Source organism: Anopheles coluzzii, chromosome 3, assembly GCF_943734685.1.
Source record: "Anopheles coluzzii chromosome 3, AcolN3, whole genome shotgun sequence".
Lineage (NCBI taxonomy): Eukaryota > Metazoa > Arthropoda > Insecta > Diptera > Culicidae > Anopheles > Anopheles coluzzii.
In genome coordinates, this window is record NC_064671.1 from 51,886,695 (window position 1) to 51,906,597 (window position 19,903).

At 42.5% G+C, this 19,903-nt stretch overlaps 1 protein-coding gene across 1 annotated transcript in view; it reads left to right on the forward strand.

Annotated features, from left to right (window-relative positions):
* LOC120959095 (uncharacterized) overlaps positions 1-17,928 on the forward strand; it is a 66,821-nt gene extending 48,893 nt beyond the window's left edge. The window contains exon 3 of the mRNA XM_040382266.2: positions 16,828-17,928. Within this exon, the coding sequence (XP_040238200.2) occupies positions 16,828-17,028 (201 nt within the window). The 3' untranslated portion in view covers positions 17,029-17,928. The remainder of the gene's footprint in view (positions 1-16,827) is intronic.
* The last annotated feature ends 1,975 nt before the right edge of the window (positions 17,929-19,903 follow it).

The window sequence follows — 19,903 nt, forward strand, 5'->3', positions numbered from 1 at the left end:
TCCATACGATAAGTTACAGTTTGTTTCTATCCTTGCTGCATTTATCAGTTATGTTTCATACGGGGTTTTAATTGCTATGCTGTTCTAACCAGATGTGTCAAAGATTTAACTATTTGATCTGTGAAATGTAATAGTTTCCAGATGGTTCTGTGATTATATAATTTTGTATTGCAGACATGTTACACTACGTTAGCACTTGATTGCTTGTATGGATGTGTTGTGCCAATAATAGTAGGAATTCGTTTCTTCGCAGGAAGACCGAATAGTATGTGTGAGAGTATTCGATCGTTCGAAAGAGAATATATACCCTTTACAACGATCGTTGTTAGTACCAAATGTGGTGTTTGTGGTAAAGTTTTGTGTATCCTGGTAAGAAAACCAAAACCAATTCTCCCTATCTATGGTCAATTTATCTCTCTTTCGCTTTAGCCGTGGCGGTCGATCAAATAGAGATAATGTCCGATTCTGATATGGAGATCGTGCAGAGCTCAAAAAGAAAAAAATGCTACTAAGTAACTAAAATATACTCCTGCTGCGAAAAAGGTGGCAAGAGAAGAGCTGCCTTCCAAATCCATACATGTACCGGAGGATCTCGTAGTGTCCCAAATTAATGCATCAACGGAGAAAAAGCAATATCGTGCTCGAGCTTATTCCCCGTTCTGGCAAGGTAAATCAGTGGTGTTGGCTCGAGCAACAGAATTTTCTCAACTTGAAAAGTCCGCGAATAGTAAACGCAAAAAAGTTCTTTTAACACTTTATTTACACGAAGGGTTAAAAAAATACTCTCTCTTCCGGGACTTTAGTACGCGAGAAAAGGGCGTTTCTTCAGCCGTCGTTCCTTTAAATACCCTTTCGCTGGTTCTCGCTCGGCGCTACGGTCGATGCCCTTTCCCTTCGGTGTTCTTCGGTTAATCTTCGTGTTAACTGTCGCAAATATGGCTGAGTCACGGCGAAATATTTCGCCCTACGATCGTGGCATCGATGCCATCCTCTCTACGAAGACAGCGCCCTCTATATTCATCTGCTCAAACTAGCATCACGATGAACGGACCGTTGATGCTTGTCAACAAGTGGTATATGTTATACCACGTACGAAGCAGTTAGACGTACGAGCAATTGCTACTATTATTATTATTATTATACTATATTAATATTAATTGCTACTATTATACTATAATAATATTTATTATTATTATAATTTTTATTTATTTTAATCTTCAACGGGCCGTATGGCCTAATTAAGATGTAACAGTTCATTTAAAAAAAATAATAACGAAAACAAGATTTGTATCGCAATTCACTGCGGCCACGGCAAAAGCAGGAGACGTTCCTTGAAGCACTGAGTTGAGATGTCGAAGTCGAAGCAATCCGAGACAGTGTTGAAGACAGTCGAAATGCAGAACATAGGGTCAGACCGACCAGCGCTGGAACGTGGTTGAGCGAGCCGTAGAGTTTCTCTAGACCTAAGTGTTCGGGATGGTGCATAGATATCGACTCGAAGCAACAAAGGCGATGAGTCGATAGAGCCATTTAGCAAACCTGCGATGAAAGAGCACTGTGCATTGCGTCTTCTGACCGAAAGAGGTTCAGGGCCTAGAAGACGGCACCGCGCAGCATACGGAGGAAGATTATTGCGATCCTGCCAGGGAAGTAGGCGTAGGACGAATATTCCAGAACCGAACGAACGATACAGTTGTAGACAGCTTTGATACACATGGGGCTGCAAAATTCATTAGTTGTCCTGATAACCACGCCAAGTAATTGATTTCCTCTGGCTACAACGTCATCGATATGCTGTTTAAAGTTCAAACTTGAATCAAGCAGAACGCCCAGGTCTTTGGTATGATTTTGTCGATTAACTGCAGTGCCGTCCACGAAGTAGGTACCAGTAACTGGGCTCCTGCATCGACTAAAAGACACACAGAAGCATTTCTCGATGCAGATAGTCAGTCCATTGCACTTGCACCACGAACAGAAGATTTCAATGCAGTCTTGCAGGAATATACAATCACATGTGTTATGTATAGGCGAGAAAATTTTTGCATTGTCGGCAATCAGACTGACACTGTCGGGAGGTAGAGCGAGGGTAACATCGTTAATGAACAATATGAAGAGAAGCGGCCCAATATTGCTTCCTAATGGCACACCCGAGCTGCTGACTATTTCTTTGAACATGTGCTTATCGATTTTGACGATGTATGTGCGATTAACTAGGCAGTGGCGGATGAAGGGTATCGGGGGCCCTAGGCGGTAAGACGAGTTGAGCCCCCTGTAAATGGTAAATGGAGTTGCGGGGGGGTGGGGGGTGGTACTGGCCCTTGGGTTGGGAGATTGAACAGTAAACTTGAAGCCTCTACGATACGTCACAAGCTCTATTTTTTGCTGGCGGGGGTGGGGTCTAAATGACTCGCCAGTCTCGGGGCCCCAACGTTCTTCCTTCCGGGGGGATAGACTAGCGATCTACGGTTCCCCTAAGCCGGCGCGGCCCCTGGCAACCGCCTAGTCCGCCTACCGTTAAATCCGCCACTGTAACTAGGTAAGACTTAAGCCACTGTACGAGCGAGCTGGGAAATCCTAGCTTATCGAGTTTAGCGAGAAGAATTGCGTGCGGAAGAGAGTCGAATGCTGCTTTCAGATCTGTGTAAATTACATCGACTTCAGCTCCGGCATCAATTTGGCTAGTGCAATAGGTTACACATTCAACCAGGTTCGTGGTAGTCGACTTTTTTGGCACGAATCCATGTTGATACGGGCTTAGGTAGCTGCGGCCTGAATATAGTAGATTTTTGTATATCACTAGAAAATTAATTAAAAGAGAAATTAGAAAATACTTGGTCATTACCGAAGTCTTTCGAATGCACCCAAATAAAATAAAGGATACTGCAAAGGATCGGGTGCTATCCAACGAAGTTGTTACGGATCCTGAATATACGGAATACCACCGAGCTCGGTGGAAGAAATCGGCGTTGTCGAAGACCTTGAATACCTCGAGAAAGATATTGTAATATATAGGCTAGGAGGATTTTCGTCACCGGCATCCCCAAAAGTGTAAGTACTCGAGATTAAAAACTGTACAAGGTAACTATCACACAATACGGTAATAGAACCTTCATCCCCTCATCATCCCTACGAATCACTTTTGTGGGAACTGTTCTACCACAGGCTCTCATATTTGAGGGCCTTAGAGTACCCATCTTTCGACCATATATACCAAAAATATCGACATGTAAAAAAATGCGATCAAATCGGGCATTCTGAACCTTTTTGCACTCGCAAAATTGCCTGTTGAAAATGCAAGGGATCACATAATACCACTGACTGCGAAGCACCGTTCAAAAATAGCACCCACTGCTGCAGTGACGGGCACGAGTTCACACAGTACCCAGTCTACCGTAGACTACAGAAAGAACAAACCAAACCATAATTGATCGGGAATGTGTATACAGTGATGTACTTAAAAACGCCGATTCCGATAACTGCTTTTCTGTGTTAGAGGAAGCAAATGGCAACGAAAATTCAACATTAACTAGACAAATAGAGATAAGAAGAAGATACATAATTTTACCATGTAAAAAGTCCAAAAGAAGGTCATTAGAATCATGAAAAAACTATCATTGGCCCCACAGCGCCCTGCTAAACATAATCCGAAAAGCAACACTCTCGTGAAAACTTCACATAGCTTTAATCCTCCCTAAACCTCAAACTTACCGGGAGAAACCAAGAAAAATTTATTTTCCACCGGTGGATAATTTTCTCCACCGGTGGATAATTTCTCCACTGGTGGACAACTCTTTCCTATTCGAGTAGCCATTGGTTTTGCCTGTCAATCACACTTTTGTTTACATCTAGAGGTGTTGTTTTGCGGAATGAATAAAATAGTAAATTTGGCTTATTTACGGATCATCTAGTGATGAATCCACACCAGAAGTGGCCTTAGACCATACTGACTGTAGGCCTATTCAAACAATTCGGGTAAAGTGTAAAACGGGTTGTTGGCTGAACAAGTTTAGTTGAATCAAAATCGTATGAACTGGAGGACGAAGTTTCCGTTATTGTTTATCGACAAAGGCGTGAAGATCAACAAGGAGTACTATTTAGAACACGTTCTTCAAGGGCACTTGAAACCATAAGCTAAGAAGCTTTTTGGAAACGATAGCTTTTGCTTCCAACAGGATTCAGCTGCAGCCCATAAGACTTCGATCGTTCAGAAGGGGTGCAAGGAGCATTTGCCATGTTTTATCAGTGCATCGAAATGGCCTGCGTCGTCTCTAGGATCCTTTGTGGATTACACGTCTTCCAGTTACGCTCACCCCACAACGACACATACAGTATCGGACATCGGAAGATAGGACCCTGGTTTTTTCAACGCACCGTGCACTTGTTTTGCCACGTTACTTGTGTTTTGTGTGTGTGTGTGTGTGTGCGCGCGCACGGGTGTGTGTGTGTGTGTGTGTGTGTGTGTGTGTGTGTGTGTGTGTGTGTGTGTGTGTGTGTGTCTGTGTGTGTGTGTGTGTGTGTGTCTGTGTGTGTGTGTGTGTGTGTTCGTGTGTGTGTGTGTGTGTGTGTGTGTGTGTGTGTGTGTGTGTGTGTGTGTGTGTGTGTGTGTGTGTGTGTGTGTGTTTGTGTGTGTGTAGAAAGAGAGTGTGCTTTTTAATGTGTATTTGCAAGTGCTCGGGTTTGTGTCTGAAAAACGTAGCTTGCCACTATGTCATATTGCGTTGAAAGTATTCTGATAATGTGTGTTATCATGTGAAACATCGCGCGTTTACACTTGGATAAAAGCTAAAGTTTGCATCGACAGTAGCTCTTGTTCCTCGGACGACAACGCAGGTGTGCTGATTGATGAATGTGCATGCGCAGCGATGCAAAATGGACACGCGCACAACAGCAATTAACTCGGCATTCCCTTACAGGTGTTTCTCCAGTGCACGCCATTGAAAGGCCTTCGTGCATCTCTGCGTTGCACGTTGTGTGCGCATGGGAAACTTTTGTGCGTGCATTGAGCTGGCGCGCAGGTGTTCTTTTCAATGTGCGTTTTGTTTTATGAGCGTGGCCGTATTCTGTTCTCGATTTTGAAGGGAAGACGCTTACTCGCGTACTCGTTGATAGTTTTATCCATGCGATGTTTTAGCTGCTCGACAACGATGTAATTCATCGCGTATAGAAGTAGAGCGCAGGCAGAGAACGGGATCAGCCGTGTCCATGTTTTTAACCAGCGCGTTCTTGACGGTCCAAGCAAGCAATGTTAGTAACAATGGGTCGAGGTAAACATTGTACCGATTATCAGCGCCAATGGAACGATCGCGCACTTTTGTGGCAAACGCGCTTCGGACAACCGAAACGTGCTTAGACAACCGAAACGCGCTTGGACAACCGAAACGCACAAGTCAACCGGACGTCTTCAGAAGACCACGGCGAAAGAAGACCGTAAAATTGTTATTATATCGAAAAAACACTGATCGCGAGGGCAGTGGTCCTGCTTATTACATCAAAAACCTAACCCAAAACACAAAAAAACTACTAACAAATATATCCGAAACGACCTAGTTGTGAAACAAACACACATACCAATACACATTCAAACATACATACACAAACACACATGCACACACACACACATGTACACACAAACATACACACACATGCACACACACAAACACAAACACACAAACCACACATAAACCTGTCCCAACGGGTGCATTCTGCGTTGAAAACACTAGGGTCCTATCATTCTGTCCGATACTGTACCGACACACAGCACACGTCTGTTGACAAAAACGTTTTTTCAAGTCTCGTCATCATCAAGGCGTCCACATACACACGCACCATCTTGCAGCAAATGTCACACACACCATCAAGATGTCCGTGACTAATACTAAAGCACGCGTGTTCATCAACGCTCGCTACTGCGTCAATACATATACACACACTCAACGCAATCATCGTGGTTTATCAGAATCACATTCTTGCGGGATTCGTTCGGAGCGTTATTCCTTTGCGGTATAAAAGGATCTGAACAGAAACATGGCTTCAAACCATCCACAACTCGGAGACAGGAGGAACGCGTCGGTACATCATGCGGCTCAAGAGGAAGCACATTTCGCAACTCCATCGACGACACCTCAATCCGCGATGACGAGCCCCGTGCCACCACCTACCGCACCACAGAATATCCGGGATGAGATCGAGATCAGTGCTGTGAAGCTGCCACCATTTTGGACCAACTCACCTAGTACATGGTTTATTCAAGCAGAGGCTCAGTTTGAAAACGCAGGAAGCAAAACGGAGCGCCCCAAGTATGCTGATGTTCTCACCGCCATGCCACCCGAGACGCTGGAGAAAGTGATCGATATCGTCCAGAATCCTCCTGCACAAACCTGTATACGTATTTGAAGGAAGCTTTGCTGGCGCCCTTATCGATTAGTGAGGAGCAGCGGATCTCGAAACTTCTCTACAACGCCGAGATGGGAGATAGCAGTCCGTCGGAGTTTCATTGTCGTCTCGTGCAGCTTGTAGGATCTTCCAGTGACATTTCAGATAAGTTGATTTTTCGTTTATGGTTAGGGCGACTACCAAAATCAATAGAAATAGCCATGATTTCACTAGGGAAAACTAACCTTAAAGAGATTCTACCTATTGCGGACAAAATATGGAAAACATCAAAAGGGGCGATGGTGACTGCATGTAGCGTTAAAAAAGAGTCAAGCAACGAGAATATCGAGGTATTTGCCCTTAAAACAGAGGTTCATGAAAGAAAAAAAAACACTTAAAAAACCTTTTTGTTGGTATCACTAAAAGTTTGGCAGTGCCGCAACAAAATATGTTGAGCCATGTAATTTCTACAACAATGACGCGCAAAAAAAACGAATAAACGCTGCAGATACGGCGGGATCAGTGAGTGTTCTTTCTTATTCAAGCTGCCTTTTTCTCTATGACGAAGAGTCTAAGTTAACATTTCTTATAGATAGTGGAGCCGATGGTTCTGTCATTCGTAATTCCATTTTTGGCATTTTGGCTAAATCTAATAATATGTTAGTTACAGCAAACGGAACTCCCATTCCAACTTATGGAGTAAAATTGTTAAAGGTGTCCTTGGGGCTACGTCGTTCTTTTCCCCATGCTTTTGTTCTTGCTGCAGTGAACCATCCGATCAATGGGGTAGATTTCCTCAAACGATATTGTCTAATGGTTGATCTGAGTAACAAATGGCTAGTGGATCCACTCACCTCTTTGTCTACCAAAGCGAGTATAGCCAAAGTTGATACTCCGTCCACAAAATTGTTTGCGGTGTCTTATGTTTACACAAATTTGTTGAAGGAATTTCCATCCTTAATGGAAGCCCTGGATTACAACAAAACAATTAAACATCCTATTATCCACCACATTCAAATCAAAGGACAACTCCCAGTTTCAAAACCACGCAGATTAGACCCAGTTAGGCATGACTCCAGCTGCCCATACGGAGTTCCAGCATATGATGGAATTGGGCATCTGCCGTCCTTCATCTTCGCCTGTGTCATCTCCATTGCACATGGTGACTAAAACAGACAAAAGCAAATAAATGAACACATTTTAACAGTCGTTTCAAGTTCATTTTGGTTTAACCTAGTTAATTTGATGTTCATTCCTGTTAAAATAAACGACCGTCAAAACAGTTAACGACTGTTCGATATGCGCATATAGGCAAACACGGGGAAAAAATTCGAGCAGTATAATTAATCGACTGTTAATTTGTATCGCATACGCTCTTGACAGTCGTTTGTTTAACGGCGGCGTAGGACCAGTCGTTATAATTAACAAATGAACTCAATGCGTTCGCGATGCCAAATTCTAGCAATTTTAAACGACTCTGGTTAATTTTTAACGACTTTTGGGGGTCATTTTGGAGGTTATGCGAAAGCGGACTGATAGCACGTGTGGAATTCGGATTGATGGAAACGATTTGTTCGGTTGGAGTTCAGATTATAACGAGCTACATAAGGACGGTTCCTTATGCGCTCCGTTTATGCCCACGAGTTGGGCTGTTCGTGCTACTGTCGAGCAGTTTCCTAACTTTCTGTTTCCTGCTATCGAGCAGTTCCCTACAGACTGTTAATTTTAAACCATTTCTTTCGCGATACCAACTAATAGCTGGCATCGCGAAAGAATATTTCTGAATGATGGACCGAACGATTACCTCTTGAGTTGTTAGGAATCAGAGTTAGCTATAAGGAAGATCTGAAATGTACTCCGGCCGAATTAGTATACGGATAGATTTTGCGGTTTCCAGCAGATTTCGTTTCACCATTTTCTTCTTCTTCTTTGGCTCAACAACCGATGTCGGTCAAGGCCTGCTTGTACCCACTTGTGGGCTTGGCTTTCAGTGACTAATTGATTCCCCCCCCATAGCAGGATAGTCAGTCCTACGTATGGCGGCGCGGTCTATTTGGGGATTGAACCCATGACGGGCATGTTGTTAAGCCGCACGAGTTGACGACTGTACTACGAGACCACCTATTCTATAGCCTGAAAAATCAGTTCGCCTCAAAGAACCTGTCGCGACGGACGAAGCTGGGACTACATAGTACCGGTACTCACATACATCCGCTATAATGACGAGCTATACGATATGTACGGCGACCTTACGGTCGTGCAGCGTATCAAGCTTGCCAGGCTCCGGTGGGCTGGCTATGTTGTACGCATGGAAACGGATGTAAAGTATTTTTAGGCCGTCCACAAGGACAGAGGAGGCGTGATAGGCTTAAACTGAGGTGGTAAGATGGCGTGTAGGTTTCCGCCATTAAGGCCGGGATAACGGACTGGCAGCCGAAGGCGCGAGACCGTGAGCGGCTTCTGAAACTCCTGAGGCAGGCCAAGTCCGCAAAGTGGTTGTAGTGCCAGATAAGTAAGTAGGTAAGTAGGAAATGTTCCCCTACCTATGGTAAGGCATCAAAGCTCCAACGTTTCCAGTAAGGGAATCCCCTTCTGTATTTCCATAATCTTCTGGACTATCAAAAATTCTGGTTTAATCAGCTTCCAACAGTTCGTTCCACCTCGGCTAATTTCAGTAAAAACTGACCTCTTGAACTGAAAGGATACTTGACGGCCATACGATCGCCTGCGTACGATCAATCACATTAAAGCCATACATTTTATGATATCATTTCATTTTATTAAAACATAACTTTAATTAATAATTTTAGAAAAAACTCAATAACCCACGAAACTACTGCGATAATTGCTTAATTTTGAATCATTGCTTTATCTACAGGCTTCCCCCGAGTTACGCGAATAATGCGTTCCGGAGACATTCGCATAGTTCGGATTTTCCCGTGATTCAAACATTACGTTTTTTTACTTTTACGTTTTTCAGCCAAAATATAGTTGACATTTTGTCATGTTGGATCAAATCTAATAGCTGTATGCACTTTTACTACATACTATATATTAAACACAATTTGTATAGAAAATTTGGTCATTTCTGACTTATACCGATTTTGAACTTTAATAAAATTTCAATTTATTTTGCATTTCACATTAATTTGTAAAGTGACGAAAATTGTACCTTTTTGACTTATGAACTGTCAAAATTATTAATTCTTGCAAGTCGCATCCACATGCCCGAGTATCGCGTAACTCGAGGAAGGGCTGTATTTAAGAATCTTTGCAGTTAGCTTTAATTTAGTATACTATTTTGGGAAAAACCAACGATGGGCAGACTTTCGGATATGCTGGTACTTAGACCTTATTTGTTCGATGGCTGGGGTTGAAGAGAATTCATTAAATTTATTTCTATCCCTGAGGTCACGTCTGCCTTTGTCCTTTGTCCTCGTTCGGGTCCGTCTTCGTGGATGAAGATCGATGCTCAATAGTTGAGCGATTGGCTTGTTGTCCAGTGTCGCCACAGCCCTTCCCCCTTTATGAGAATGCAGCAGGGGAATTGATGAATGCTGCTTTCAACCTTTCGATAGAAATTTCAATGTTTCTGCCTCTTACTTCCACTACACACGTCTTCTTCTTTTCTCGCACCACTTTGTACGGGCCGTCATATGGTGGGGTGAGAGATGGTCGCACATTATCAACGCGGATGAACACATGTGTGCCAGACTGCATGCTTGGATGTATGTATGGACTATACTTGCTCCTTGACGAAAACTTGAGCTTCCACGACCAGCTAGAGCACGTTGTCACTAAGGGTAACCAATTGATCAGCTTACTAAAACAAATAGCACGAAAAGACTCTATACTGCGTGTCATGAGTTCGGAGGATAGCTACGGTCGCCATGTAATGCGATGATGAGATACAACTGCACGTCGAGTACCGTCGCGGTAGGTCAGTGATTCACTGACATGTATCGATGTAGAATCATACTTTGTTCGAAGCGGACTTTTCAACACTTGATCGTCCAGCCGATCATAGAAACCCAAAAGGGGTTTCCCTTACTGGAAACGTTGGAGTTCAGAAGCCTTACCTTGGGAAGGGGGACATAACTAAACTCTTCAAATAAGTTGAAAGGCGAAGATTTTTGGGCAGCGTAATGTCCTGATAGTCCGAACGAATCTGACTTGCCACGGTTTCAATTGGTTTTATTTAAACTCAAATGAAGTTAAGGGTTTCGCACATTTGGTTCCGGATTTTATGTTGGAAAATTATTGTTTTCACTCAGCTAGTTACGTTTGTCTTTTGTTGACAAGAACGATGGTTCTTGTCTCTAAGTTCCTGTTTTGGGTTTAATGTATATACTGTTCATGCTTTGGGTTAAAATGAATAAACTGTTCCTGCTTATGTTGTACGTTTCGGTTGGTTCTGATAAGTGTGTCACAATTGATTTTATAAGGATGGTGTGGCCTGAGCTCTTCCGGGTGTGTATGATATGATCTGATCTACTAAATGTGTTATAATGAATGTGCCGGTCTCGTAGTACAGTCGTCAACTCGAACGACTTAACAACATGCCCGTCATGGGTTCAATCCCCAAATAGACCGCGCCGCCATACGTAGGACTGACTATCCTGCTATGGGGGGGGGGGGGGGAATCAATTAGTCACTGAAAGCCAAGCCCACAAGTGGGTGGGTACAGGCAGGCCTTGACCGACATCGGTTGAGCCAAAGAAGAAGAAGAATGAATGTGTTACAAAGATGTGGCTTGGCTTTCCAAAGTGTGTTACAATGTGTCTATGGCTGATAGTGTGTATTACAATATGTTCTGTATCGCAGATATGCTACATGCACTTTGGTGCGGCCAGTGCTAGAATACGCTTCGGTAGTATGGTGGCCTACAGCTGCTCGCCCCCTAGCTCGTTTAGAGTCGATTCAGCGCAAATTCACGCAGTTCGCTTTGCGCTCCTGGAGTGTTCAAGTGGACTATGAGGGACGCTGTCCGCTGCTTGACATCGATACATTGAAGCAACGGAACTGCAACGCTCAGAGGCTGTTTGTCGCGGGACTTCTTGACAATCGGATCGACTCGCCCACGCTTCTTTCGAAGCTCAACATGTATGTTCCGCCGAGATCGCTCCAAGCTAGATTGCTGCTTGACGTGGAGGAACGCCGTACTCGCTTTGGCTCCTCTGATCCGTTTATTCGTATGTGCCGTGAGTTTAATGTCATTTGTGATCGTCATCAACCTGACATGTCGCGCACCGCATTGTTAAATAGTATTCGTGTCGTGCGACCTTTTACATTTTAATTATTTTACTTAAGACTAAGCGTGACAAATGGATGACCGAAACGTGACCATGATATAATGAATGTAAACGAATTCGCTTCAAGTGGGCCACTCGTGGTCCGTTGAATTTTAATAATTAAATAAGAAATAACAAATACTTAGGGTTATGATTAGAATTATTTATAATTTTAAGCTTATTCATAAATTACTTTATCTGCTGTGAATACTCAGGTGTTACCTCAGAGTTTTTTTTAAAGGTTCAAAGAATCCGTACACTATCCGTATTAAAGGATCCGTACACTATCCAGCCCAATCGTGTCTTGGTGGCAACAGGTTCATGTGACTTTCCCTCTCGGTATAGTATAGTATAGTATAGTATAGTATATGGTATGTCATCGGATTACCTAGATGGCAGTTATCCATACAAATGAGAATCCTAGGCGTGATATCAGTGTATGAATTAAGCTTTAGGCCTCTCAAATGCTCGAATGTGCTTTGAAGTTTCTCTGCGCTAAGTGACTGTCTCGGTAGCGCCAGACTCTGTACGGTATGCACATTTGGTAAGACATACACCTTGCCGATTTCATCACGTCTTGACAAACTCAACGAAACCCTCACTGAATTCTTTTCCTCTTTTTTCTGATTTCCCGTCCACCAGAGGCACAACGGATGAGGAGTCCCTTGTAGGCCAAGTTCTTCTACCAAAGCATGTTCGACGAAAGTGGCGGACGAGCCGTCGTCCAAGAACGCAAACGTATCCACTTTGCGGCCATTGCCATGAAGTTTAACCGGGACATAACTGAAGAGTGGCGGCTTTTCCTAAGTTTGGTGGTGGTTGCTCATATGGTGTCCGCCGGTTTTGGCTGATAGCGCTTCGGCTGTGGTTCTCCGACCATCATGAAGCAATCTGTTGTGCAGGAAAACGCAACCATTTGTGCCACACGGCGTTCTTCTTTTGCAACGATTAAAGTATCGTTCAAGACATTTGCGACAAAGATGTTTCTCTCGCACTGCTCGCCAACGGGCGTCTTTGTCCATGGCAAGAAAATCAGGGCAGCTTTCTACGTTGGCGCATTGTTCTTGGCATACTGGGCAACGTGGTGTGGCTCTGCTAGAACTGCGATTATTGCTGATGCGTTGTTCCCTGATGACCGGTTGCCTGGAACGATTGCATCAACTCGTTCCGTTCCCTAAGCTGCTTGATCTCCAGGTCTTCTAAAGCTCGCTGTAGGTCATCACCTCGATCAGGCTGCGTGGCTGGCGGCTGGCTGGGCCCAGCGTACTGGTCTGCGTCTCTACGGCGAGTCGCAGAAGTGCTAGCTCGCGCGTTGTAACGCAGAAAATCCGGGAAAGCAATGCTCGATCGAGACGGTGCGCTCGCAGGTTCACGGTCCGTGTTGCCGCGGTCAGATGTACCTTGCGTTAAACTCCGCGGTACGGGCACGGCCGAAGGAAGGCGGTTAGCTGGCTGACTGGAGAGACCGTGCCTCCACATTGCGCGTTCAGCGACACTCCAAGGCCCCGTGACACACTCGGGCTTAACTGAGCGATTTGCGCAGTTAGCCGGATGAAGCTTTCGTTAGCCTCCCTGGCTTGCTGGACCAAATCCTGTATCGAAACAGTGTCTTCCTCTAAATCGTGTACCGGGGAAAGTTGTCGCACTGTCAAATTCGCGGAGGGGTTGGACTCAGCGTTCTCGCGGTTCATGATCACTCAACTAAGCTTCACACGGGTTTTCACAAATTAAGAAAGTGACATTTTTTTAAATGTTCTAGAAGCAAAGTTCTTTCTTCTACTGAAACTTAAACCGTGATTTTTAACTTGTCGTTTACTTTATTGCTCAAAATCGTACAACGTAGCAAAGTAAATTTTCGCGGCAGATCGTTAAAAAATTTCACCTACGCTTTCCTATGCTTTCTGACTTCATCTCTTGGCGCTCGCGCGTTTTTCGATTCGCGCAGCGATGTTTTTTCTGCTCCCTCTGGTAACGGCAAATCGGCGACGTTTCGGTTCGGCTGTCAACGGCATAACAATAAACACAAATTGTAAACAACAGTTTGTCACATTTCGCCGACCTTGTTGTTTTATACAACATTGCCTTTTATGGAACATTGCCTGTGGGTGGTAGGATGTAGTCTTCAGGTGACGCTGCTGGTTTTCGAAAAAGCTCCGATTCGAATTGTTTGCCCAAATCCGTGGTAATTTTGGCTGGGACGCCAAATCTCGCTACCCAATTGGTTACAAACGCTTTGCAGACCATTTCTGCTGTAATATTCGGCAAGGTAATGGCTTCAGGCCATCGCGTAAATTTGTCCACTACTTTTAAACAGTACAGGTTCCCATCGGATGGTGGTAGCGGACCGATAATGTCAATCGGCCTCAGCACAATTTTTCGATCGATCCGGCTGTCATTTTGGTGTCATTTGACACTCATTTCGCCGCCAAGGTGTTCATTTTACTGGTCTTTTTGAAAACTGGTATACCATGATACTCACGAGCAAAATGAACTATGCTACAAAAATTCGATCGTTCCGCTTTGTATGGCGAAAAATCCGCGACGCATTGAGCTGCGGAAATTATCGAATATCAGAAAAATTCCGTAATCAAGGTTCATGTTTTTTAAAAACGTTATGTAAAAGCAAGTTGGTAGATGTTATGGTTCTTTTTCAATATTTTGGGTGATAAAATTTTTTTTATAAATTATTTTAAAAATTGTTTACCTGGAAGGCCAACTTCATGTAGGGGTATAAAAGAAATAGTTATACTGTCAGTTTTACGTAAGCGCCTATCGAATTTTTTCGATCGAAAAATTGTGCTGAGGCCGACTGTCAGTTTTACGTGAGCGCCTATCGATTTTTTTCGATCGAAAAATTGTGCTGAGGCCGAATGTGTAACGACGCGCTGTATCGGCATACGATTGTGTTGGTTTACCTTGGTCCTCTGGTAGGCAATACGTGAAGAAACGTACTGTTTGCAATCTCGTCTCATTGCTGACCAAACCAAACGTTGTGTTACCAAATATGTCGTAGCCTTAACACTGGGATGAGCTACGTCGTGCAATTTAGCGATGACCTGTCTTCTGAAAGTTTTTGGGACAAAATGTCTAACGGTGTTAGTAGAAATATCGCAGTACAGTTTGGCAGTGGTGTCTGGTATGTTAAGTTGCTTGATCTGCAAAGTGGTATCATGTGGTGGGTTTAGTAGAAAATCCTGTAGCTCTTCATCGTTCTGCTGCTCGCAAGCTAATTGGGTAAAATTTACTATATCTGCTTCGATTGCTTCGATTCGGCTAGGCATATGTGGTAACCTTGCATGTTATTGCAACGAACTGTAAAGTGCCGAAAGCATTTAACCTTTGAAGCATTTAACCTTTGCAGGGTTCCGTACACACCTTTACGCTTCCGTGCCTATTGCAATACTAATACGCGTTCCTCTATTAACACTAATACTACAAACTTATACTACCTACGCTCAGCAAGGATCATTACACTACTACCACGAAATCTTCAAGTTGAATTTGTACAGAATAAAATTAAGTCACTCTTATCTCGCAACCTATCCAATTCACATCTCTTTCACGTTAATCTTTATCAAATCGAAAGAACGCGCTAAACATATATGCCACTTTATTATCTTGGCCAGAAATATGTCGAATATCAGTAGTGTATTCACAGAAAAATGCCAGCCTTCTTTGTTGTGTTGGGTTTGTGTTTTCTGGCCTTTGCTGAAATGCTGTAGTGAGTGGCTTGTGATCGGTGTATACAGTGAAACCGCGTGCTTCTAAAATATCTCTAAAATATTGAATGGCTTCATAAATCGCGTGTAGCTCCCGATCGTATGTGCTTGCCTTACACAGGTGTAGCGAAAGTTTTTTTTTGAAAAAAATGCTAAGGTTACTAGCCCTTTATTGGTCAACTAGTTAAGGGCTGCTCGTATTGCTTGGTTCGACGTATCAACATCAAGGACCACTTTTGCATTTGGGGATGGATGTGCTAATATGGTAGCACTCGATAAATCTTTTTTGCATTTTTAAAATGCTTCTGTTGTTGTTTTGTCCCTGTCAGGGGTGTGCAACAGTTTTCAATATTTCCTGTTATCATATTTTCAATGTTTGTTTGTTTTTCGTTGCGTGTTGTATGAATCTTCTGTAGAAGTTAATGGAACCTAAAAATCGTTTTAGTTCCTTTGCCACTGTGAGCTTAGGGAATTTTAAAATTGCACGAACCTTGTCGGGTTTTGGTCTTATCCTATCTGCTGTGAGAAATTTGACAGAAGCTTGGCCGATTTGGCATTTTCCCTGGTTTATCACCAATCCATTCTATCGTAGCCTGCTCAACACGGCTCGAAGGTGCTCCTTATGTTGTGTAATATCATTGGATGCAATACACAAATCATCAACGTACGGGAATACAAAGTCCAAGTCTTCTAAGATCACGTTTAAGTATCGTTGCAGGCAGTGACGGATTTAGGGTGTTGGGGGCCCCCCGCGGCCGCTCAGCCCGCGTACCGTTAAACCTGCCACTGGTTGCAGGGTCTGCGCCGCATTTCTTAGCCCAAAGGTCGTGAACTTAAACTCAAATAAACCGAACGGTGTAGTTATTGCGGTTTTTGGTATGTCTTCTGGGGCCACTGGAGTTAGGTGATAGGCACTCTGTAAGTCGATACAGGATTTTTTTTTTATTAAAACGTGTAGTAAAACATTCTTCTATATGTGGGACAGGATAACGGTCAGGAACCGTGATACCGCTCAAGTTTCTATAATTACCGCAAGGCCACCACCGTTCATCGGTTTTTGTACCAAGTGTAAAGGACTGGCCCAGCTACTTTTGAATGGTTGACATATTCCTTGCTGGACGAGGAACATAAACTGAGCCTTTGCTTCGATCAACTTACCTTATCTGTACACAATCGACGTGGACGAGAAAATACCGGAGGACCATTGATGATGATTTAGTGCAAAGTTGGCGCTTGTGTTGGTTTGTGATTGTTATTGTAAATGGTAATGCTTTTGAATTCGTTCATTATCTCTGCAATTGGGCCCTTTGTGTTGTACGTATTAATGCTTGCTGTAAATACTGTAGTACTAAATCTAAATCTTAATACTAATACTAAATCTAAATACTAAATCTTAATCAAATGAAGTACTGTATATGGTTATCTTATAATTGATATTTTTTAAGGTAAAAGTGTGGTTTCAAAATCGTCGAATGAAGTGGCGGCACCTTGTAAAACATGCCTCAATAGTCTCATCATCCCAGAACACACTCGATCAAGCTTCACAGTCAATATCGCCGTCATCCATGAGTTTAGATATGACAGAAATGTTTCAATTTAATTGTGATGATGGCAAAGATGCCGAAGACGACATTATAATAGATTAAGTTTCCTCAATTGTACTTAGTAAATCTGTTATATAAGATTAGTAAAAATGTTATTAGTTAACTTTTCTTTCACTAACATTTTTTTATTTTTTACTTCACAGTTGCGCACTAACATAGCGCACTGGCACCTGAATAAGAGAAAGAACACTTTGAGTTGATATTTAGCATACAATTTACTCATATAGACTCGTATTTACTCATATATAAATAAATCTTAAATCCACAAATACAAAATTCTCGTGTCGCTGTGTTAGCGTTCAAATTCGTCCGAACAGACTTGATCATTGTTTATGAAACTTTACCAATATGGTCCATACTTATGAAAACAGGTTTGTAACTTTTTGTCGTATCTAGAAACTGTAAACTTTTTAATTAATTACCATTATCAAAATTTAGAAACAGCAGTTCAGAACAATAAATGAAAATGAGTATCAGGAAGTACGCCGCCGCTACGAATGGATTCAATGATACCAGGCATTGTGCCAGTGTGTCTCCACCTCCTACTCCTACTAAATACAACCTCGTCGTACAGAATGGTAACATGTCTCTCAACTATTCAAGCTTGGGTATACGGGGTAACCCAACTGTGGGCGAATGGGTTGCATGGCTAAATTGATAGGCGAGGTAGATCATGATAGATAATATTCATGACTCAGAGACAGGTGTCACTCGTAATATTGTGATGATGTTCTAGATGGCTTCTATGTTGATAGTGTATGTGAAGTAGGAAAAAGAGACGGGAGATATCGCCCACAGCGATATCGTAGGGAGCTCCGATTGGGCGAAAGAATGAATTTGAGCGGCGCGCGCTGCTAGGTCAGAAGGTCAGTTGAACGCGAAATGTCGAAGGTGAAGGACGTGCGAATATGGAGCAAAATAAAGTGAAATGAACTAAAGCCACCCATCTTCTTCTTTTTGTGTAAAACTGTTTCTCACATGTATTACATTTACTTGTAGTGTATGATTTTGAGTAGTTTTGCGTAGTTAAAATTTAGACAAAGAAGCGTCTTTGGCGCTTCGGAAAAAAAACTTAACAAGGTTTGTATGTTGTGTGTGTACCGTCAGTGAAGATCTTAGCCGGCGTCATGGAGTGCGTAAAGTATTCAGACCCGTTTTAATCGGAGATGATTCATTGGAGTGCGGGAGATTAGCATCCACCTCGATTGAAACTTCATTGAAAAAGTTTGTTTGGTCCCTTGTGTTAAAACCGGCTCCGGAGCCGTTGCAACAGAGCCGTTGGTGCGGAGCCAACTCCGAAGCCGTTGGTGCGGAGCCAATTTTCGGAACTATTCCCATCACTAGTTTGCATACAATGATTAATCAATTTCTTCGAGACAATATTAACAGACTCGTTGAAAGTGATGGGCGTTTCGGAGCGCACCAACGGCTTCGGAGCCGGCTAATAAATAACATAGCGATAACCGGACAACAAATAACCGGAGCAGAGCCGGCTCCGGAGCCGTTAGTCCGGAGCCGGTTCCGGAGCCGTTGGTGCGCTCCGAAACGCCCATCACTATCAACGAGTCTGTTAATATTGTCTCGGAGAAATTGATTATTCATTGTATGCAAACTAGTGATGGGAATAGTTCCGAAAATTGAGGAACGGAACGAACCTGCCAATCTGGAGATAAAGAACGGAACGCGGAACGCTGGTTCAAGATAACCTGTCATGGTTACATGGTTAAATTTTTCTCTTGTTATTCTTGTAGACAATTATTTAAATTAGAAATTTTTTGCAATGCAAATGTAACACTACACTTATTGAATTACTATTTCTTCATAGAAGCAACCATCGAATCATCGGTCTATAACAAATATATAAAGTGTTAAGTTGTTTCCATAGGGTTGACATTATATTATACGGTGCACTACTGAAGTGTACAATTGTCCGGTAGTGCACTTTAATTGGCTATAAGAATAGCGCTATTCCACGGGTCGATAAACGGTGTTCAATAAATTATTGCGGAAGGCTAAACGTGTCGTGCACCCTAATTTGCAAGATGCACAAAGAATATCACAGGTAAACATTCAAGTGAGTTTATTAAATGCGCAACGAAACAGCTTAGTACCACGATTTATTGCAATGTTTCTCTTGAACTGTAAAAAATTGCAGGCAAATATTTTTGGTATTCATCAAGCGATGGATAGATCGGATTGCTTATAAAAATATTCGCAAAAGGCAGCTAGATTTCCCCTACTTCAGTGAAAAAGTGAGGTTGAGTGGTACAGAATTGCCGTGTGAGAACGCAACAAATGGAAAATATCCTATTTTAATAATAAGGATAAAAGAAATTGTATGTGACTTTAAAAGTATATTAAACATTTTTTTCATGGAAAAAGAGCACAATGAAAAATAACAGCGCAAATTTTTAAAGAAGAAACGATTTCAGATTCGAAGCGAGGAGTACAAAAGTCAATTTGTGTAACAATTATGATTTTACAGTATTTTATATAAATATTGAGGTGTATTTTTTATTCAACTTTACGGCCCGCGAATCACTGAAAATCTGTACTTACGGCCCTCTGATGAAATGGGTTTAACACAGCTGTCCTACATAATCACTAAAAGCGAGTGGTAGTTTTGAAAGAAACCATTTTAAATGAACTCGAGTTTATTCGATCTTTAATGCCAAAACCCCTCAGATAGAAAACGCAGCATGACCAGTATCTGATGAAGAAGGGAAAACAAAAAGTAAAAACAAATTCATTTCTTTTCAAAATCAAATGGGGATAATTATATGATTTTTTTGTCTTGTTTTATTATCATGTTACATTTTGACGTATTGCAATTCCTTCTATCCCATAGTGGCGAGAGCCCGCCAAACTGACAGATTGAAATCGCTTATACCGATATTGAAAAATAGTGTAACGATTT